General features: G+C 38.8%; 1 protein-coding gene across 4 annotated transcripts in view; it reads left to right on the forward strand.

The window, feature by feature from the left end:
• The window catches only part of LOC126298905 (solute carrier family 35 member E3-like), a 162,807-nt gene that overhangs the window by 88,333 nt on the left and 53,891 nt on the right, over window positions 1–20,583 (forward strand). For all 4 annotated transcript variants that reach the window (XR_007552693.1, XM_049990446.1, XM_049990445.1 and 1 more), the window contains exon 6: window positions 15,618–15,717. Coding sequence is in view for 3 of the 4 variants with exons in the window: in XM_049990446.1 (XP_049846403.1) it covers window positions 15,618–15,692 (75 nt within the window). In the remaining variant the exon portion in view is untranslated. The remainder of the gene's footprint in view (window positions 1–15,617; window positions 15,718–20,583) is intronic.

Genomic DNA, 20,583 nt, shown 5'->3' on the forward strand with positions numbered 1-20,583 from the left:
GTCTTCACAAAGTTGTTGTCAGAACAGGAATTAATAATCTGTATAGCAATCTGTAGTCCAATCCAGTAGAGAGCAGCCAGATTCCAGTAGCATGCCATTGATTATAAAGACATTCTGTCCTCTTGGTGGCAGGACCAGGTAAGTCAGTGGGAGGGCTGCCTGAGTTGCCATTCCCTGCAACCTGTTTGACTTAATGCTGTCAATATCTTCTGTGATGGAACCACTCTCATTACCTGGGTGAGATATGAGACTGTGTCATGTAAATACTGGTGATAGCATTAATTAGCATTGCAATAGGGTCATTGTCTCCCATTGACATTATATTCTGATCTCCTGTCCTTGCAGATACTGCACAGTGAGGAGAGGTCAATGACTTGCATTCAAGTGGCTACTTCCCCATTTGGATGTATCTCTGATAGATCAGTTCCTGAAAGGAATCTAGCATGATTAACACTTACCAGACAAAACTGTATGTTGTACACCCAACTGGTTGTTTTTCAACACTGAGAGAGTGTTCTGAACTGGGTGGACCACATTAAAAGCATTGCCCACCATACTAGTGATTTATCTATCCCAAACTCCTCAGGCTCACTTTAGAGGCATCATGACCCGTGATTTATTTATTTATTGTTCTGTGGGACCAAATTAAGGAGAAGTCTCCATGGTCATGGAACGAGTCAATACGTGAAATTATAACACGATATTAGAAACAGATAAAATGAAATATAAAAAAACATATTCAGGTGACAAGTCATACGTTTAAATAAAGAAAATCAACAATGTAACACTGGAATTTGCTTAATTTTTTAGCTCTTCCAGGAGCTCCTCGACAGAATGGAAGGAGTGAGCCATGAGGAAACTCTTCAGTTTGGACTTAAAAGAGTTTGGGCTACTGCTAAGATTTTTGAGTTCTTGTGGTAGCTTATTGAAAATGGATGCAGCAGAATACTGCACTCCTTTCTGCACAAGAGTCAAGGAAGTGCATTCCAGATGCAGATTGGATTTCTGCCTAGTATTTACTGAGTGAAAGCTGCTAACTCTTGGGAATAGGCTAATATTGCTAACAACAAACGACATTAAAGAAAATATATACTGTGAGGGCAATGCCAGAATTCCCAGACTATTGAATAGGGATTGACAAGAGGTTCTCGAACTTACAGCACATATAGCTTGAACAGCCCATTTTTGAGCCAAAAATACCCTTTTTGAATCAGAAGAATTACCCCCAAAAAATAATACCATACAACATAAGCATATGAAAATATGCAAAGTAGACTACTTTTCGTGTTGAAGTGTCACTTATTTCAGATACTGTTCTAATGGTAAATAAATCAGCATTTAGTTTCTGAAGAAGATCCTGGACATGGGCTTTCCACAACAGCTTACTATCTATAGAACGATGAGTGTCACTCTGCAGATAGTTTCAGGTGGGTGGCTTTGCTATGGGTAAAATCCTAACCATATGCTAGAACCATATGGTTTTTGGGATCATGAGGACAAAGAGATGAAGAACAATTAATGAGAACAAGAAGAAATCATAACAAGTATTTATACATTTGATAAATGATTCTTCTGGCTCTATACAGGTATGGGAAGCTACAAGGAGAATATGTTGCAAATGTTTCAGTTTGCCAATAATTGCTGTACTGAAGCAGTAGTGTCTGCAACCTACACCTGGAAGCGAGGCATGGTGCAGACAGTGGCAGAATGCTTCATTGTGATTGCTGCTGCTGAAAATTAGGATCTAGCTTTCCACATATGCTGGACATTAAATGGAAAGGGGCAACTGAAATTTCTATTCTAAAAATGCCAAGAATACAACTACCCCTTCTCTGCTTGGAAGTTGGAGTGTGCATTGTCTTAGGCCAAGAGTACTGCACCAGGTGATGGTAAAATCTAGTGCATAATGTTATGGAACCTTAAAAGGAACCTGTAGTGTACACTCACATCCCTTTTTAATAAGATTTGGCTGACTGGAGACAGTCATGACATATGGATGAAGATATCAGGAAAGGTCAAGTCTTTCGCAGTAGTTGTTGTTGTGTAGCACTATCTAACTGTGGGGAAACATGCTGGAATGTGTGGTCTATTGGCATCTGACCTGGGTCCTAGAATCACAGAAACTACCTAGAGACTTCTAGTGAGGTTGCAGGGGGTATTGTTAAACCATAAAAATCTCACCCTGGTGCTGGACGTGGCATTACAACAATCTTTCCTGTGGAGACAGCACCCATAGGTGTTATGCCACCTATGAGGAGGCATACAATCCCTGATCCACTGCACAAATGGAGCTTCTGGGGATGTCTACCCATATTCATAAGGTCCTTCCTTTCCAGGCAGTTTTACAAGGCATGTTGAAAAGTAATGCTTAACAATTTTTTGTTCTCTTCTCTATATTGGTTGAGATATTACATGTTATGCATATTACTCGGTTGACTTTCCCACTTTCCTGACACAAGTTGCAACCCCCTCGTGGTACAGGTCTCTCAATTGTAATTAATTATTTATTGTTTCAAAAGTACAGAAATATAAAAAAATATAAGTGCTGACATAATTTTACACAAAAGAAGACCACTTCAAGTGAATTTGGTGTAGCTCTCATAAGGTCTTGCACGGTGCAGGTGGTTGGTGATGAGGAACACTGAAGGAAATGGCTGTTAGTCTGCTCAATGCCATGCTGGCAAAGAGCTGAATCCACAAGAAACCCCAGGTCCGCAGTTTGGTCTTGCACCTTGTTGAGTTTGATTGTGATCAGTTGAGAGACCTCCATATTGACCACTTTTCCAAATGTCCAGGGGGAAGTTCTTCCTTGGAGCCATCCATTCTGCCAAATACCGACATTTCTCCCACTATTGCGAGGTCCTTGGTGCATGTGGATTCTCGATGAGAGCCTTGTTAGTTGTCAAGAAGCTCTTTCTTGATTTCAGCCTAGGATGTGTGGGCTGATGACCATGTACTAGATGGGCTTTCTTTGTTGTGGCCTTACTTTTCTCATATCTCACAGCTACCTCATGTCTGATTTCGGGAGGAGCTATGCCAGTGATGCAGTGGAGTTTGTCCACAGGAGTAGGTCTTAAGCAACCCATGATAATCTGGCAAGACTCATTTAGAGCCACATCGACATTACTGGCATGACTGCTGGACTTGTACCATACCAAACATGCATATTCAGCAGTGGAATAACATAGAGCAAGTGCACTTGAGTGGACAGTGCATGGATTAGCACCCCATGATGTACCTGTCAATTTCCGCATTATATTATTTCTGGCTGCCACTTTCTGTTTGGTGTTTAGGCAATGCTTTTTATATTTTAGCGCATGATCCCGAGTTACTCCAAGATATTTGGGAGTAGGATTATGTTTGAGTACAATGCCTTGCCAGGATATATTTAAGGATCTATTTACCTGTTTATTCTTCAGGTGGAAAACACGGGTCTGAGTGTTTCAAGTAACTCTCATGATAGTAAACAGTGAATTCTTCCAAAGATTTTGATAGCGTATCTTCTACAGTCTCAAAACAGTCAGCTTGAGTAATGATAGTGCAGTCATCAGCATAAATAAAGCTTCGAGTTCCTTCAGGCATAGGTTATTACAGTGAATTCTTCCAAAGATTTTGATAGCGTATCTTCTACAGTCTCAAAACAGTCAGCTTGAGTAATGATAGTGCAGTCATCAGCATAAATAAAGCTTCGAGTTCCTTCAGGCATAGGTTATTACAGTGAATTCTTCCAAAGATTTTGATAGCGTATCTTCTACAGTCTCAAAACAGTCAGCTTGAGTAATGATAGTGCAGTCATCAGCATAAATAAAGCTTCGAGTTCCTTCAGGCATAGGTTATTGTTGGTATAGATGTTGAAGAATAGCGGCACAAGCACACTGCCTTGTGGTAGCCCATTTTTCTGAGTTCTCCATCTACTTTTCTTAGACTGAAATTCCACAAAAAAATCTGCAGTTCTGGAGAAGGTTTCTAATATTGCACATGAGTGTGAAGTCTTTAGTTATATCATAAACTGTATTCAGAGGGAGCCGATGGTTGATCATATTGTGAGCCACAGACAGATCAATAAAGACAGCACCTGTAAAGAACCATTTCTCATATCCATATTTGATTTGTTATGTTAAGTTTAATATCTGAGATGTGTAACTTTTCCCTTCTCTGAAACCTGCTTGCTGTGGTTTTAGAAGAGGTTCCACCTTTCTAATCATTCTCTGAAGAATGAGTCTCTCTAGTATTATTTTGTAGAGGTGACAAAGTAAGGAGATAGATCTATAATTTTTGGGATCTTTCCTGTCCTTTCCTGATTTTGGTATGGCAATTACTCTTGCTTTTCACCATACTTTAGGGATCTTGCGTTCTCGAATATCAGTTGTTCATAAACTCCAGTAACCAAAGCATTGTAGCAGGACAAAAATTCTTGATTTGTTCAGCTCTAATGTCATCCAATCCTGCTGCTTTTCCCAATTTACATTTATCCAGGGCTGAATTCAATTCTTCAAGAGAGAAAGAAGGAGGTAAGATACTATTCTCTTGATCTGTTTGGCTGAATAATTGTTTCCTCTCTATATTTCTGGGTTTAGTTGATTTGCCATTAATGAGGAGTTGATGAGCAATTTGGTTTGGTTTAATAATAGCATATGTGTTGACCTGAGTGTTATCATTACTCAGGTGACGTAGTAGTCTCCAGGCCTTTTGGCTACTTTTACTCATGTCACAGTCAGCCATTAATTGTATCTATTCTTCTCTCTCAGCCTCAGATACTGAAGAGAGCACATTCTGTGCAAGGCTTGATGTGGCTTCACTGATAGGATCTTCTTCAAACTTCCTGTAATATTCTTCAAGAAGAGTGGCCATTCCAGGTATTATACTCTTCATATAGTTCATTCTGCATCCCCTTGGAATTGATGCTCGGGAGGAGGCATTAATGATGTTAACAAAATTCTCATATTGTTCTATTACAGATTAAGTGTAATGTATAATAGGGTGGTGTGTAATGTAACCAAGTCAGTGTGTGAAAACATTGTTCTGTAATCAAGTTCCTAACTGCAGGAAATGTGCCTCCAATTAAAATCCATAGAAGAATGAAAGCTGTGTACAGCATTGATTGTATCGACCTCAGTAATGTGTGAAGTTAGGTTGTTCATGCTTTTAATGAATGAACAGTGATGCTAACCATAACATATGGGACAGAGCTTGGAATGTTTCCAAAACTCAAACAACATCTTCAAGGACTTCACTTTAATGGTGATGAAGCAGTGCAAGCATGGGTGAGGTTATGGCTCTGTCAGGAAAGCCAAACATTCTACAGTGGTGGTATCAATAAACTGGTCTCTTGTTGGGAGAAATGTGTTCAGTGCCAGGGTGAAATAAAATACGTATACATGAAGAATAAAGATGTAGAAAGTTAATCAAGTTTGTTTTATTGAAAAAGTTTTAAGGGTTTTCACATAAAAAATTACTTTTCAGCATGTGCTCATAGATGTCATGTCAGTGAAATTTTATTAGAGCATGTTGTCACCATAGATCCATTTTTAGCTTGACTGTTTGCTGTAGCAATTTGTAGCATTACATTTACAGGTAAGCCTCCAATTTGGTGATCAGTGTTTATGGGTAACATTGCTATTAAGTGCTCTTCTTCAACTTTACAATGACTACTTGTCACTCACAACTTTTGATAAGATGGTTTGAGGAATGGGAACATAGTACAGGATTTTACATTTTTGTCAGAAAGATGTGTGTATGTTAATTTTAATTATCCTTGTTGTCTTTTTAACCACACATACTAAAAATGAATGACATTGCTCTCAGTTTTTAAAGTTCAGTGGAGTTTCTGAGTCTCAGTTTTGATGAGAGACTTACTTGATTACTGCTCCTGAAGTATTTAAATGCTCAACACCTAAAGCCATTGTTTAAACTACAGTGCCTCAGCCACAGGTTGTGGGGAGAGGACCAAAAATGGCCTCTCCAGTCCTACAAGATTTTTGTGTGATCTTGCCTTGCCACTTTCATCTGGCCATCACATCTTAAAATGATTGATGTTGTTTACCATGAGGGGATTTGGCTGGTGAGCATATAACACCAATCATATTCCCAGCCTTTCTGTTAAGGCTGGTGAGCCACTACTTGTGTGGCAGGAGATTCTCATGGTGTGTTGCATATAGAGTCAACTCTCAATGCACAGTCACCAGCATTCCATACTGTTGTTCACCTGAAAATGAAGCAAATGTTTGTAAAATTACTGTGAGCAACAAGGCCATTTGTGATTCTTACTAAGGAGGATCTATTGACACAATACAGCCCATATTGATGTGCTTCATCAAGAGTGGAGTTGTTCACCATCCTAGTTAATAAGGAGACCCATGATTTTTTTATGTTTAACAGGTTTCAGAAATAATTTCATCCCAAATTACATTTTAAAATCCATGTTTTACATATTTTGATGCTGTAATTTATAGTGATTGGTCTAAAGAGGAAGATTCCATCAGCTGTGGTGTGTTATTTCCTAAATATACCTGCAAAATTACTTACCTAATAGATTTACAGTGTTTGATGCTGAATTATATATTATCTTGAGGGCACTGTAGTGGTTAAGAAGTATTCATGCTACTGAATTCCTCATTGTGTCTGACTCTTTAAGTGCCCTTCAGGCTGTACATCATGTGTGTGCAGCAGACAAAAAAGTCCAGATGATACATGACTCCCTTATGCATCTGCAGAGACAAGAGAAACTGTTGTCATTCAGCTGAGTACCAGGGCATGTGGGAATTAAGAGAAAGGAGACAAATGATGAAGCAGGTAAGGATGCTTGTGGGGCAAGTACAATTACACGATGTGCTGTCTCCATACATGCAGTCATCTCATTGTTGATACACTGTGTTTAGAGTTGAGGAACACTAATATGTGGCAGTGAAACAAATGACATTGCCTCTTGCTGGGCTTTAAGGTCCAAGGAATTAATTTTGATGTACCAACTGATAGTTCACTGTCCAAAGATGGCATTTCCTTCTCTGGTGAGAAGACCTACTGATGTGCAGTGTTCAATGTGTACAGTTATCAGTATATCACATGCACAAAGCATACAACAACTTCCACCATCCTACCATAGAAAAGGATCTTGCCAAAAACCTGAAAAAATTCTGGTCCTGTGGAAGATCACTAAGTGGGTCACAGGCTTCTATCCAGTCAGTCATTGACCAGTCTTGTGTGGCAATAGAACACAGCAAAAGCAAAACTGAAGTTTTAAATTTTGAACGTGAAAGATCGTTCATGCAGAAGTGTCATAAAGACATATCATCATTTGATGGTCCCTTGGGCTCCCTTATGGAGGACATACAAATAGGCATCTGTGGCATTGAGAAGCAACTGAAACAGTTGAAAACAAGTAAACTGCCAGGTCGGATGGGATTGCAATTTTGTTTTACAGAGGGTACTCTACAGCATTGGCTCCTTTCATAGCTTGCATTTATTGAGAATCTATTGCCCAATGCAAAGCCCCAAGCAACTGGGGAAAAGTGCAGGTGACCACTGTACATGAGAATGGACCCAAAAAATTATAGATCCATATCCTTAACATCGGTATGCTGCAGGAGTCTTGAATGTATTTTGCATTCAACTATAATTAATTCCTTGAGGTGGGAAAGATTCTGTCCACAAATTAGCATGGATTTAGAAAGAATCACTTGTGTGAAACTCAGCTTCTGCTTTTCTCACACCTTGTAAACCATGGAAGAGGGGCAACAGGCAGATTCCATATTGACACTTCCTGGCAGATTAAAACTGTGTGTCAGACTCAGACCAAACTTGGGGCCTTTGCCTTTCACGGGCAAGTGCTCTACCACCTGAGCTATCCAAGTATGACTCACAACCTGTCCTCACAGCTTCAATTCTGCCAGTACCTTGTCTCCTACCTTTCAGACTTCACAGAAGCTCTTCTGTGAACCTTGCAGAACTAGCACTCCTGGAAGAAAGGATATTGCAGAGACCTGGCTTGGTCACAGCCTGGGGGATGTTTCCAGAATGAGATTTTCACTCTGCAGCAGATTGTGAGCTGATATGAAACTTCCTGGCAGATTAAAACTGTGTGCCAGACCGAGACTCGAACTTGGGACCTTTGCCTGTTGTGGGCAAATGCTCTACCATCTGAGCTATCCAAGCACGCCTCACAACCCGTCCTCACAGCTTTACAGAAGAGCTTCTGTGAAGTTTGGAAGGTAGGAGACAAAGTATTGGCAGAATTGAAGCTTTGAGGACGGGTCGTGAATTGTGCTTGGATAGCTCAGATGGTAAAGCACTTGCCCACGAAAGGCAAAGGTCCCGAGTTTGAGTCTTGGTCCGGCACACAGTTTTAATCTGCCAGAAAGTTTCATATCAGTGCACACTCTGCTGCAGAGCGAAAATCTCATTCTAGATTTCATATTCCTAGATTTCAAGGAGGTGTTTGACACTGTGTCCCACTTTAGGAAGGTCCAAGCATACGGAATAGGTTCCCAGATTTGTGAGTGGCTTGAAGACTTAAGTAATAGATCCCAGCACATTGTCTGCAACAGCAAGCGCTCATCAGAAACAAGGGTGTTGTCACATGTGCCCCTCGGAAGTGTGAGAGGACCACTCTTGTTCTCAATATACTTAAATAATGTGGTGGATAGGGTGAGCAGCAGTCTGCAACTGTTTGCTGATGATATGTAGTATGTGGGAAAGTATCATCATTGAGTAACTGTAAAACGATATAGGATGACTTAGGCAGAATTTCTATTTGGTATGAAGAATGGCAGCTTGCTCTAAATGAAGAAAAAAGTAATTTTAGAGAGGTGACCAGGAAAAACAAGCCTGTAGTGTTTGAATACAATATCAGTGGCATGCTGCTTGACACACTCAGCTCGATGAAATTTGTAGGTTAATGTTAAAAAACAATATGAAATGGAACAATCACATAAGGAATCACATAAGTATAATAGTAGGGAAAACAGATGGTGAATTTCAGTATAATGAGAAAATGTTAGGGAAGTGTAGCTCATCTACAAAGGAGATTGCATTTAAAACACTTGTGTGACCCATTCTTGAGCATTGTTCAAGTGTTTGGGATCCCCACCATGTCAGATTGAAGGAAGACATTGAAATGCTTGAGAAATATTCTGCTAGATTTGTTGCCAGTTAGTTCGACCAACAAATGAGTGTTACGGAAGTGCTTTGTAAACTTAAATGGGAACCCTGAAAAGAAGAAGACTTTTCTTCATGAAACACTGTTGGAAAAGTTTAGAGAACAGGCATGACCACAGAATAATTCTACTGCTGACAACATACATTTTGCTTAAGAATTGTGAAGGTAAGGTAAGAGAAATTAGGACTCATACAGAGGCATATAGACAGTTTGTTTTCCATCACTCCATTTGTGAGTAATATAGGAAAGGCAATTATTAATAGTGATACACGGCACCTTCCATACACCATACGCCATATGATAGCTTGTGGAGTATCTATGTGGCTGTAGATGTATATTAGTTTAACTATTATTTAATTTAACAGCAGCATTTACTAAATTACTGTTGACTTAGCCTTCAGCATTTTATGTTTCTCTGTGAGCGGAAGTGAGAATGAACTTCTGACCTACCTAACTGTTTGCACAGATGTCTGTAGTAGCTGGTGCCTATGTCAAATGTCTGACTGAATTTTTTTTGTCAGTAATGTAGTCCACATCAAAACTTGATTCCAAACATATTAATGACACTTTGATGCTGCCTGAAATACTGCTTGTTGTCAGTTCAGGTTTCATAAACTTCAGTTCAGTTCAGGTAAACAAGAAGCTACATACTACACTTGATTGTATTATACAATATACACTCCTGGAAATGGAAAAAAGAACACATTGACACCGGTGTGTCAGACCCACCATACTTGCTCCGGACACTGCGAGAGGGCTGTACAAGCAATGATCACACGCACGGCACAGCGGACACACCAGGAACCGCGGTGTTGGCCGTCGAATGGCGCTAGCTGCGCAGAATTTGTGCACCGCCGCCGTCAGTGTCAGCCAGTTTTCCGTGGCATACGGAGCTCCATCGCAGTCTTTAACACTGGTAGCATGCCGCGACAGCGTAGACGTGAACCGTATGTGCAGTTGACGGAGTTTGAGCGAGGGCGTATAGTGGGCATGCGGGAGGCCGGGTGGACGTACCGCCGAATTGAACAACACGTGGGGCGTGAGGTCTCCACAGTACATCGATGTTGTCGCCAGTGGTCGGCGGAAGGTGCACATGCCCGTCGACCTGGGACCGGACTGCAGCGACGCACGGATGCACGCCAAGACCGTAGGATCCTACGCAGTGCCGTAGGGGACCGGACCGCCACTTCCCAGCAAATTAGGGACACTGTTGCTCCTGGGGTATCGGCGAGGACCATTCGCAACCGTCTCCATGAAGCTGGGCTACGGTCCCGCACACCGTTAGGTCGTCTTCCGCTCACGCCCCAACATCGTGCAGACCGCCTCCAGTGGTGTCGCGACAGGCGTGAATGGAGGGACGAATGGAGACGTGTCGTCTTCAGCGATGAGAGTCGCTTCTGCCTTGGTGCCAATGATGGTCGTATGCGTGTTTGGCGCCGTGCAGGTGAGCGCCACAATCAGGACTGCATACGACCGAGGCACACAGGGCCAACACCCGGCATCATGGTGTGGGGAGCGATCTCCTACACTGGCCGTACACCTCTGGTGATCGTTGAGGGGACACTGAATAGTGCACGGTACATCCAAACCGTCATCGAACCCATCGTTCTACCATTCCTAGACCGGCAAGGGAACTTGCTGTTCCAACAGGACAATGCACGTCCACATGTATTCCGTGCCACCCAACGTGCTCTAGAAGGTGTAAGTCAACTACCCTGGCCAGCAAGATCTCCGGATCTGTCCCCCATTGAGCGTGTTTGGGACTGGATGAAGCGTCGTCTCACGCGGTCTGCACGTCCAGCACGAATGCTGATCCAACTGAGGCGCCAGGTGGAAATGGCATGGCAAGCCGTTCCACAGGACTACATGCAGCATCTCTACGATCGTCTCCATGGGAGAATAGCAGCCTGCATTGCTGCGAAAGGTGGATATACACTGTACTAGTGCCGACATTGTGCATGCTCTGTTGCCTGTGTCTATGTGCCTGTGATTGTGTCAGTGTGATCATGTGATGCATCTGACCCCAGGAATGTGTCAATAAAGTTTCCCCTTCCTGGGACAATGAATTCACGGTGTTCTTATTTCAATTTCCAGGAGTGTAGTTTGAGTGCAGTACCTTAATATTGACATAATTAATCATGAATGTCTTCATGTGGAAAATTGGTAGTCAAAACTGTCAATTATTAGAACACACAACAAACTGTCCTGAGATAATCAGCATAGCACAGAGAACAAAATGTGCACAGTAAGAATCAGTTTTCATAAACCATACGGTTCAGGGCATAACTCTATTGTCATGGTTGATTATTGAAGCTTAACATAGTGAATAATTAAAAGTTCATATCCTAATTAATTACTGACTATTATTCACCAGGCTGTAGAGTAATAAGCAACAAAGCAACAGGACACAAAACAAGTCATGAATATGGTACACTTTTTTGGGTTAATGTATCCACTGGACCAACTGTGGTACATTTTCCATATAGGTGTTACTAAATTACAAACTTGCTGCAGACTGACTCTTTCATGGTAGGGGTGGATCTTATAAAGAGTGGCATAAGAATAAACTTATTTTTAAAACTACATAATGCTTTAAAATTTGTCTAGGTTGGAATTTACTGTTTTCGGTGAACTTCTTCAATAGAATTTTGGATTGGAGAAAAAAATACTGCTTACAAATTTATAAAAATACTGAGCACTATATTTCTTCTACATTGTGAATCACATCATGTACATGAATGAGTGCCATATTCCAAATTAGAGTGAATTTCATGAAATCATTCATCAGTCCTTCAATTAAATAATAATTGATGCAGAAAAATTCAGTCAATGAAAGTATGTGATGAAAGTCCAGAATCCTACAGTAGTTATGACAGAATTTACAATGAAAAGTGACAGCCTCTCTTAACTTCAAATTCATCTAACTCAGGGGATTATTAATTTCAGGAAAAATAATGCCTTAATTTAAAGGTGGAATTTTGTATTATAGAGTATTATAGGTCCTAATACCTAAACATGTCTCCTAGCTCATCCCAAAGTTGCAGACTTGTACTGTATGAATAGTTTCAGTAGTTGGTATTTTCTAACTAACATACTCTGTAGCCAAACTAATTATGCCAATGGATTCAGAATAATCAGATTTGAGTAATGAAGTTACATTGAGCTAAGCCTAGCTATGAAGTTGTAGTTTTCATGTACCTGTATACATTACAAAAAGGACTATTTCATAAATCTAATGAATCTGGGGAAAAAATATACTAATTATTGGGAGATGGAAACATAATTGATGGAAGGTACCCAACTTGCTATGCATCATACTGAACAAAACTGATCAGAATTCCATTTGACATCTTACTTTTTAAAATGCATTTTATCCACATTCATCTTATCTCAGATTATTTTAGTGTTGATGGCCATAAAGTTTAAAACAGAGTGAGTGACCGAAACATGTGGGGAAGAAATATGGGTGAAGGCAGATATTCCACTAATGAATAGTGCTTGTGAAGTATAGTTCTACCATTCTTAATATGCTATAATTTATAAAGATTTGCCATTGTGTATCCAGGTAAAAAAAAGTTTCTTTGCTTCTTGGTAAAAGAAACCATGAGAAGTGACACTCCATGGCATGGGACTTGTATTTCAAAGGAGTAGGACCAAAGTCACCACTCATCATAAAATTTAAGTTTTCTGTGACTTCCTTAAATGTCTTGAAGCAAATTGTTTCCTTAAAAACATCCACATGGGATTTCCGTCCTCTTTCCTTGTTGAGATGAGTGAATGGAATGTGTGTCTAATGGCTTACCACAAATGAAATGTTGACACCAAATTTTCCTTCCTCCCTAGCAGAAAAAAGATTATAGCATTTTAGAGTAATTATCTTCACAATATTAAATGTAATCCTCATTGTGTCAACTACTCAAAGTGCTATCGTGTCAAGTAAACAAAGTAGTAATGAATTTTGCACCTCTTCTCGAAATCTTTCTGTCTCTTCTGTTAATCCTATTTGGCAAACACTCTACAAAGTTTAATGGCAGTTGCAATGAATCAGATGAGTTTTTTTTGTATACAACCTCTTTTGTAGATAATCTGGGTTTCATTAGCTAATGAATACATTTTACATTTGTTACGGAATTGATGGCATTTCCAGCAAAGTACTTAAAGCTTGTTCCCCACAGATAAGTAGGATTCTCAGCCACGTATGTAATAGCTCTTTGGAGCAGGGTGTTTTCCCTGATAGACTGAAATATGCCATTGTAAAACCATTGCATAAAAAGGGGGATACGTCGGATGTCAACAACTACCGCCCAATCTCTCTTCTGACAGCTCTATCAAAAATTTTTGAGAAAGTAATGTATTCAAGAGTAGCCTCCCATATTTGTAAAAATAAAGTACTAACAAAATGTCAGTTTGGTTTTCAGAAAGGCTTTTCAACAGAAAATGCTATATATGCTTTCACTGATCAAATATTAAATGCTCTGAATAACCGGACATCACCCATTGGTATTTTTTGTGATCTCGCAAAGGCCTTTGATTGTGTAAATCATGGAATTCTTTTAGATAAGCTAAATCATTATGGTTTGAGTGGGGCAGTGCACAAATGGTTTAATTCATACTTAACTGGAAGAATGCAGAAAGTTGAAATAAGTGGTTCGTGTAATGTTAAAACAACAGCTGATTCCTCAAACTGGGGTGCTATCAAGCACGGGGTCCCACAGGGTTCGGTCTTAGGTCCTTTACTGTTCTTGATATACATTAATGACTTACCATTCCACATTGATGAAGATGCAAAGTTAGTTCTTTTTGCTGATGATAAAAGTATAGTAATAACATCCAAAAACCAAGAACTAAGTGATGTAATTGTAAATGATGTTTTTCACAAAATTATTAAGTGGTTCTCAGCAAACGGACTCTCTTTAAATTTTGATAAAACACAGTATATACAGTTCCGTACAGTAAATGGCACAACTCCAGTAATAAATATAGAATCTGAACAGAAGTCTGTAGCTAAGGTAGAATTTTCAAAATTTTTAGGTGTGTCCATTGATGAGAGGTTAAACTGGAAGCAACACATTGATGGTCTGCTGAAACGTCTGAGTTCAGCTACGTATGCTATTAGGGTTATTGCAAATTTTGGTGATAAGGATCTCAGTAAATTAGCTTACTATGCCTACTGTCATTCACTGCTTTCGTATGGCATCATATTCTGGGGTAATTCATCGTTGAGTAGAAAAGTATTCATTGCACAAAAACGTGTAATCAGAATAATTGCTGGAGCCCACCCACGGTCATCCTGCAGACATCTATTTAAGGATCAAGGGATCCTCACAGTAACCTCACAGTATATATATTCCCTTATGAAATTTGTTGATAATAATCCAACCCAATTCAAAAGTAATAGCAGTGTGCATACCTATAACACCAGGAGAAAGGATGATCTTCACTATGCAGGGTTAAATCTGACTTTGGCACAGAAAGGGGTAAATTATGCTGCCACAAAAGTCTTTGGGCACCTACCAAACAGCATCAAAAGCCTGACAGATAGCCAACTAACATTTAAAAATAAATTAAAAGAATTTCTAGATGACAACTCCTTCTACTCATTGGCTGAATTTTTAGATATAAACTAAGTTTAAAAAAAAAAAAAAAAAAAACTTAATCATTAGTGTCATGCAATATTTTGTGTAATGTAATTTCTTGTACAGACATCTTTTATTAACCTGACACATTCCACATCATTACAAAGTGTCGTATTCATGATCTATGGAACAAGTATTAATCTAATCTAATCTAATCTAATCTTCCCTTTACCAGGTCCATGTTTTTTGGTGTTTTTTGTGTTATATCACTTAGCATGCCCACAAGTAACTGTTTTGACTGCCCCAGTGAGATGATATTGATACTGTAACCAAGCATCATCATTTTGGGTGCTTTTGCTTCCCTTGCAGAGGCATTCTGTAATAATACCACTCATTTGCATTAGGTTATATCACCTGCAAACAGTGTGTGAAAACTGATGAGTCATTTTCCTGCTCCATAACATATTAATTGACTTATTTATTCTAAAGAAGTGTGCAGTAAAAATGCTGTGTAAAGTTCATAATTACATATCTAGCAGAAGCCTTGTCAAAGGCCTAGAGATTCTCACACTTGCATGGCAATACAATACTGCCCAATGGGATTTGTGATTAATAATAAGAGTGAACTTGGGATCAGTTGTGCAATTCTCGGCCTCACCAAAATCAGTTTGCCAGTAGACACCAGGCAAGAAACTGAAAATTCCAAGATATTTACAATCAAAATAAAAGAACCTACGAACAAATCATGGGGACTACTATGAGAGCCCAGATGGTCCTATACTGTGGTAACCTTTCCTTGTTCCACATAGTTGTATGCCCTCATTTTTTGAATTTTCATTTTCTGTGGACTTTTGTGATAGTAAATTCATAATTGGCTTTCCTTCCAGGTTACTGAGCTGAGACCAGTGCCCAAAACAGTAGAAGAAGGTTTCCAAATACTCCCTGGTGGTAGGATTAGCTAGTTTTGTTTCTGGGAGCTGAGCACTGGTAAGAGCACTGAATAAATTTTTCACTGCTTGTTAACATCATTTTTTTCAGATTTTCAACAAATAGCCTAAAATCATGATTTCCATATTTATAAGTTCATTTATATGATAAAAGCACATTTTCATTAAAGTGCTGCACAGAGTTTCCAAAGATGGTGTAACATTTAAATGTGATATGACTCCAAAGAGATGCCAGTGTTCTAGTGTTAGATCTGAACTCTGAAGATGATATTCTGATGGAAATAATATACCAAAGCAAAACTCCCACTATAATGGTATACATTAGTTGATTCTGCCCTGACATATTCCTTGCAAATTGGTGGAGTTGCCATTTATGCCATAGATAACATTTTGAGATATACTAATGGTTCAGAATTGTGTAGTGAACAGTTGTGTTGTTCAGAAATGTTTGAATTTACTTGTATAAATTTTGTAGTGATGGTTTTTTTAGGTTCATTAGTTATCAGCTCAGGGTCTTTTCCAGCAAACTTGAAATTATGTAACTTCTCTTTACAAGAAAAATAGTGTTATAATTCTGTATAGGGATTCAGTACTGACTTAATGGGGGAGTTCATACAGCAGAAAGAAGTAGAACATATCCTTCACACATTTCATTTACCTTCAAATGTGAATTTTCATACAGGTTCAGTGTGAAATCCCTTACTAATATAGGATCAAATAGCAAGATACCAATATGAAAGAAGCTGATATAGCAGTCATTTTTTGTAATAATTTCCTACAAATTTGTCTTGATCACAATATAAAGATGGAACTAGATAACTGATTTCAGGTGCTGAATAACCCCCTTTGCATCTATAAAAACCAAAGGAAATGGTGATCAGTTCTACATCTACATCTATACTTCAAAAGCCACATTAAGTTGATGGTATGTGGGAAGAACAGCAGTTGGTGAGCCTCCGTGTGAGTTAAGTTCTCTCAGATTTTACCTTCTTGACTTTGCATGAGATATGCATAGCAGGAAGAGATATATTGGTTGACTCTTCTGGGAATGTAGACACTTGTAATTTTAACAGAAAACCACACTGTGATTCAGAACATCTCTCCTGCAGCATCTGACACTTGAATTGGTAGCACATCTCTGTGATGCTTTCACATTTACTAAATCAACCTGTCATGAAATGTGCTGCTCTTCTTTGAATCTTCTCTATTTCCTCTATCTGGTACATATCCAATGCTGATGAGTAATTTCAAGTATTGGTTGAACAAGGGTTTCATGTGCTACCTCCTTCATGGATGAATTACACTTCCTGAATATCTAGATCTACATACATACGTACATACTTGACAAGCAACAATCCATTGCATGGAAAAGGGTATCTCTACCACTGCTCATCATTCTATTTCCTGTTCCACTCAAAAAGGGAGCAAAGGAAAAGAGACTGCCTTTATGCAGTCTTGATTTCTCTTATCTTGTGTTCTTGGTCCTTATATGAGATATATGTTGATGGCAGTAAGATCATTCTACAGTCTGTAGCAAATGCAGCAGGTTCTCTAAACTTCTTAATAGTGTGTTTGCAAAAAGAACATCTTCTCTCCAGGAACTCCTATTGGAGTTTACGGCACACTTCTGTAGTACTTGTGTATTGATTGTAAATACTAGTAACAAATCTAACAGCATGCCTATAGACTGCATTTATGACTTCCTTGAATCTATCCTTGTAGGGATCCCTACAAGCAGTACTCAAGAATGGGTCACATAAACATTCTTTATGTTGTCTCCTTTACAGATGAGGTACACGTTCCCAAAATTCTCCCAATAAAATGTCTCCTTCCATACAATTCATCTTACACAATCATTCAATTTCACATCACTTTGCAACATTTTTGCCTAGGTATATAATTGACACGACTGTGTCAAGCAGTGTGCCACTAACACTGTATTTGAACATCAGAGGACAGCTTCTGCGACTCATCTGCATTAACTTACATTTTTTTTTCACATTTAGAGCAAGCTAAAATTTATTACACCAAATCAAAATTCTATACAAGTCATGTATCTTTCTACAGTCACACCACCATTTGCTTCTACTTCTTGTAAATCTGAAAATGATAGTGCAATAGTAAGAAAGGTTATCTGGCTGCTTCTTTATATTGTGACCAAGCAAAATAAATATATAGTTAGTAATCTTAATATAAGGCGGTATCAGAGAAAACATGAGAAATTCATAGTTATGTAAGACTGCTAATGACTTGGAGAATCAGTTGTTAATTTATTTACTTCTCATTTTGTAATTTTGCATGCACGGGCATTTTCAAAAAAGTATAAATTTCCAGTATTTTTTCAGTATGCTACAATTAAATAATTCAAATAGTAGGGCAATAATTCAGTCCATAGTGAAAAGTTGGTTTTATGTGAAATTTCCTACTATACTCATTTATATGACAATATTATTGCTTACTTTATTATTCATGTCAAATTAAGTTATATGTGTGTTTATGGATAAGCCACTGCTTGAGCTGCTTTTTAAAAGTGCCACCTGTCAACATACTACGATCATTTGGTAACAGACTATGAAAAACAGCTCCTTTGACACAAGGGCTTAAGGCTGTTAATTTTCTCTTAACCATATGAAAGTCTGTTTTATGTCTTGTATTATGGTTGTGAATTCCCATGTTCCTTTTCCTGACCTTAGTTTCCTCTCTTTCACTAGCATAATGGTTTCTAGCATTTACAGGGCATAAATTGTAAGAATATTTAATCTAGTCAGTAGGCTTTTACAAGACATCACTTTTTTCACTTTCCCTGTGATCCTCAAGGCTCTCTTCTGCAATATAGAAACCCTTGTCATATTAGTGTGGCAGATCCCACCCCACAGTGCTATGCTGTAAGAGAGGAAATGGTAAAATAAACCAAAAAATGCAGTCCTTAGGGTTTCAGAATTAATTAGTAGTGATAATCTCCTTGATACATATAGACTGGATGTTATTTTGTTTGCAGACATGTTCAACTTGTTGCTTCCGTTAAAAATGGTCATCTACGTGTAAACACAAAAATTTACACCCAAAGAGGTTTCTTGGCAGAATCTCATCAATCACAATATTTGTCTATTTGTACCACTCAGTTTAAAGTGAATAATAAAGTTTTGAATCTCTTCAATAAGGCTGATCTTACAATCCGTGCAACAGATTCCAGACATGTCATCAGATTCCAGACATGTCATCAGCAAACATAGTGATCAAATGCTTATTATCTAGAGAACTTGAGAAAGCATTTACATAACATATGAATAAAAATGGAGCCCTGAGGAACACCAAAATTTTTATTTCTTATTCTTCACAGTCTCTTCTCCAGTATTGCCCAATTATCAAATATAATTTCTGTACAGTGTTGTCTACATTTTAAAAACATTTCTAGCAATTGCATGATCTTTCCTGTGACACAACTCATTACAATTTTTGACAAGAACACATTATGATGAGCTACATCAGAAGCGCTGTAGGGTCCAAGAACACTCTTGCTGCTTGAGACCTTTCATTTCAAGTTTGTAATGGGCGGATTGTACTGTTGACATAGCACTTGGGTCATTTCTGAAACCACGCTGGAAATTACCTAATATGTTGTATGCATAACTTATTTAATAGAAATTGAGCATTTCTGGTTTACAGTTCTGCCAAAGAATACATCACCCCTGAGTTTCATTGTAAATCAATGCAAATAAATGTGCATTTTTGAGAATTTTTGGACGCTACCATTGTCCTTTACATAATGTATGAGCTCAAGCACATAATCTAGGAGCAATCTATAGTCAATCAGCGTTGTGATTTAGTTACTGTAGCAGATATTCTAACTAACATATTGTGTTACAGTTAGTTTTCCCTTAAATAGGAGTAGCCCTACATATTATCTGCATTCATAGTAAATTAACTCTGTTTCTGAGTATGCTAATAATTAATGTCAAAACATTTTAGGAAACTATTAATTTTTACCATAGGTTTTTGTGTTGCCTTGTATTGTATTGTATTGTATGTTAACCGGGGACCTAGAAACAACAGAGGTTCCGTCCCCACGATGACTACTGCAGTCCACTTCAGCCCTCCAACGCCTGACACCAAACACAGGGTTATTGTGCGGTTCGGCCCCCAGTGCCCCCCCCCCCCCCCCCCCAGGAGAATAGCCCAATTTACTCCTTGTACAACTGAAATAGATAATAATATAAGTATTGGTCTCAGGGATATTGAGAAAAAGCTGAAATCATTAAAATTGGGCAAAGCTTCAGGATATGATGGAATCCCTGTCAGATTCTATACTGAATTTGTGGCTGCATTAGCCTGTTTTTGAACTATAATCCATCATAGATCCCTCAAACAAAAACCATATCCAGTTCCTGGAAAAAGGACATGTCACACCCATCTATAAGGAGGGTAGTAGAAGTGATCCAGAAAACTACCCTTCTATATCCTTGATGTCAATTTGTTGTAGAATCTCAGAACACATTCTGAGCTCAAACATAGTGAGGTATCTTGAAGAGAATGACCTCCTCAGTGCTAACCAGCATGAAATTCCAAAAACATTGATCATGTGAAACCAGTCTTGCACTCATCTCACATGGAAGATTGAACGCTTTGGATCAAGGCAGCCACATAGTTGTAGTATATCTCGCTTTCCAAAAAGCATTTGACTCAGTAGCACAGCTGTGCTTATTGTCAAAAGTTTTATCATATGAGGTATCAAGCGAAATTTGTGACTGGATTGAAGATGTTTTGGTATGAAGGATGCTGTTGTGGTTGCCAGGAGAGCCAACACCGTGTTACCAGAGGAGGCCGAAAGGCACGCGATTTAGCTCACACAGGCTGGCGTTAGGTCTGGAACAGGACAAGGAAATTAGAATTTAGAAACAACGGACGT

This window comes from Schistocerca gregaria, chromosome X (assembly GCF_023897955.1).
Source record: "Schistocerca gregaria isolate iqSchGreg1 chromosome X, iqSchGreg1.2, whole genome shotgun sequence".
NCBI lineage: Eukaryota > Metazoa > Arthropoda > Insecta > Orthoptera > Acrididae > Schistocerca > Schistocerca gregaria.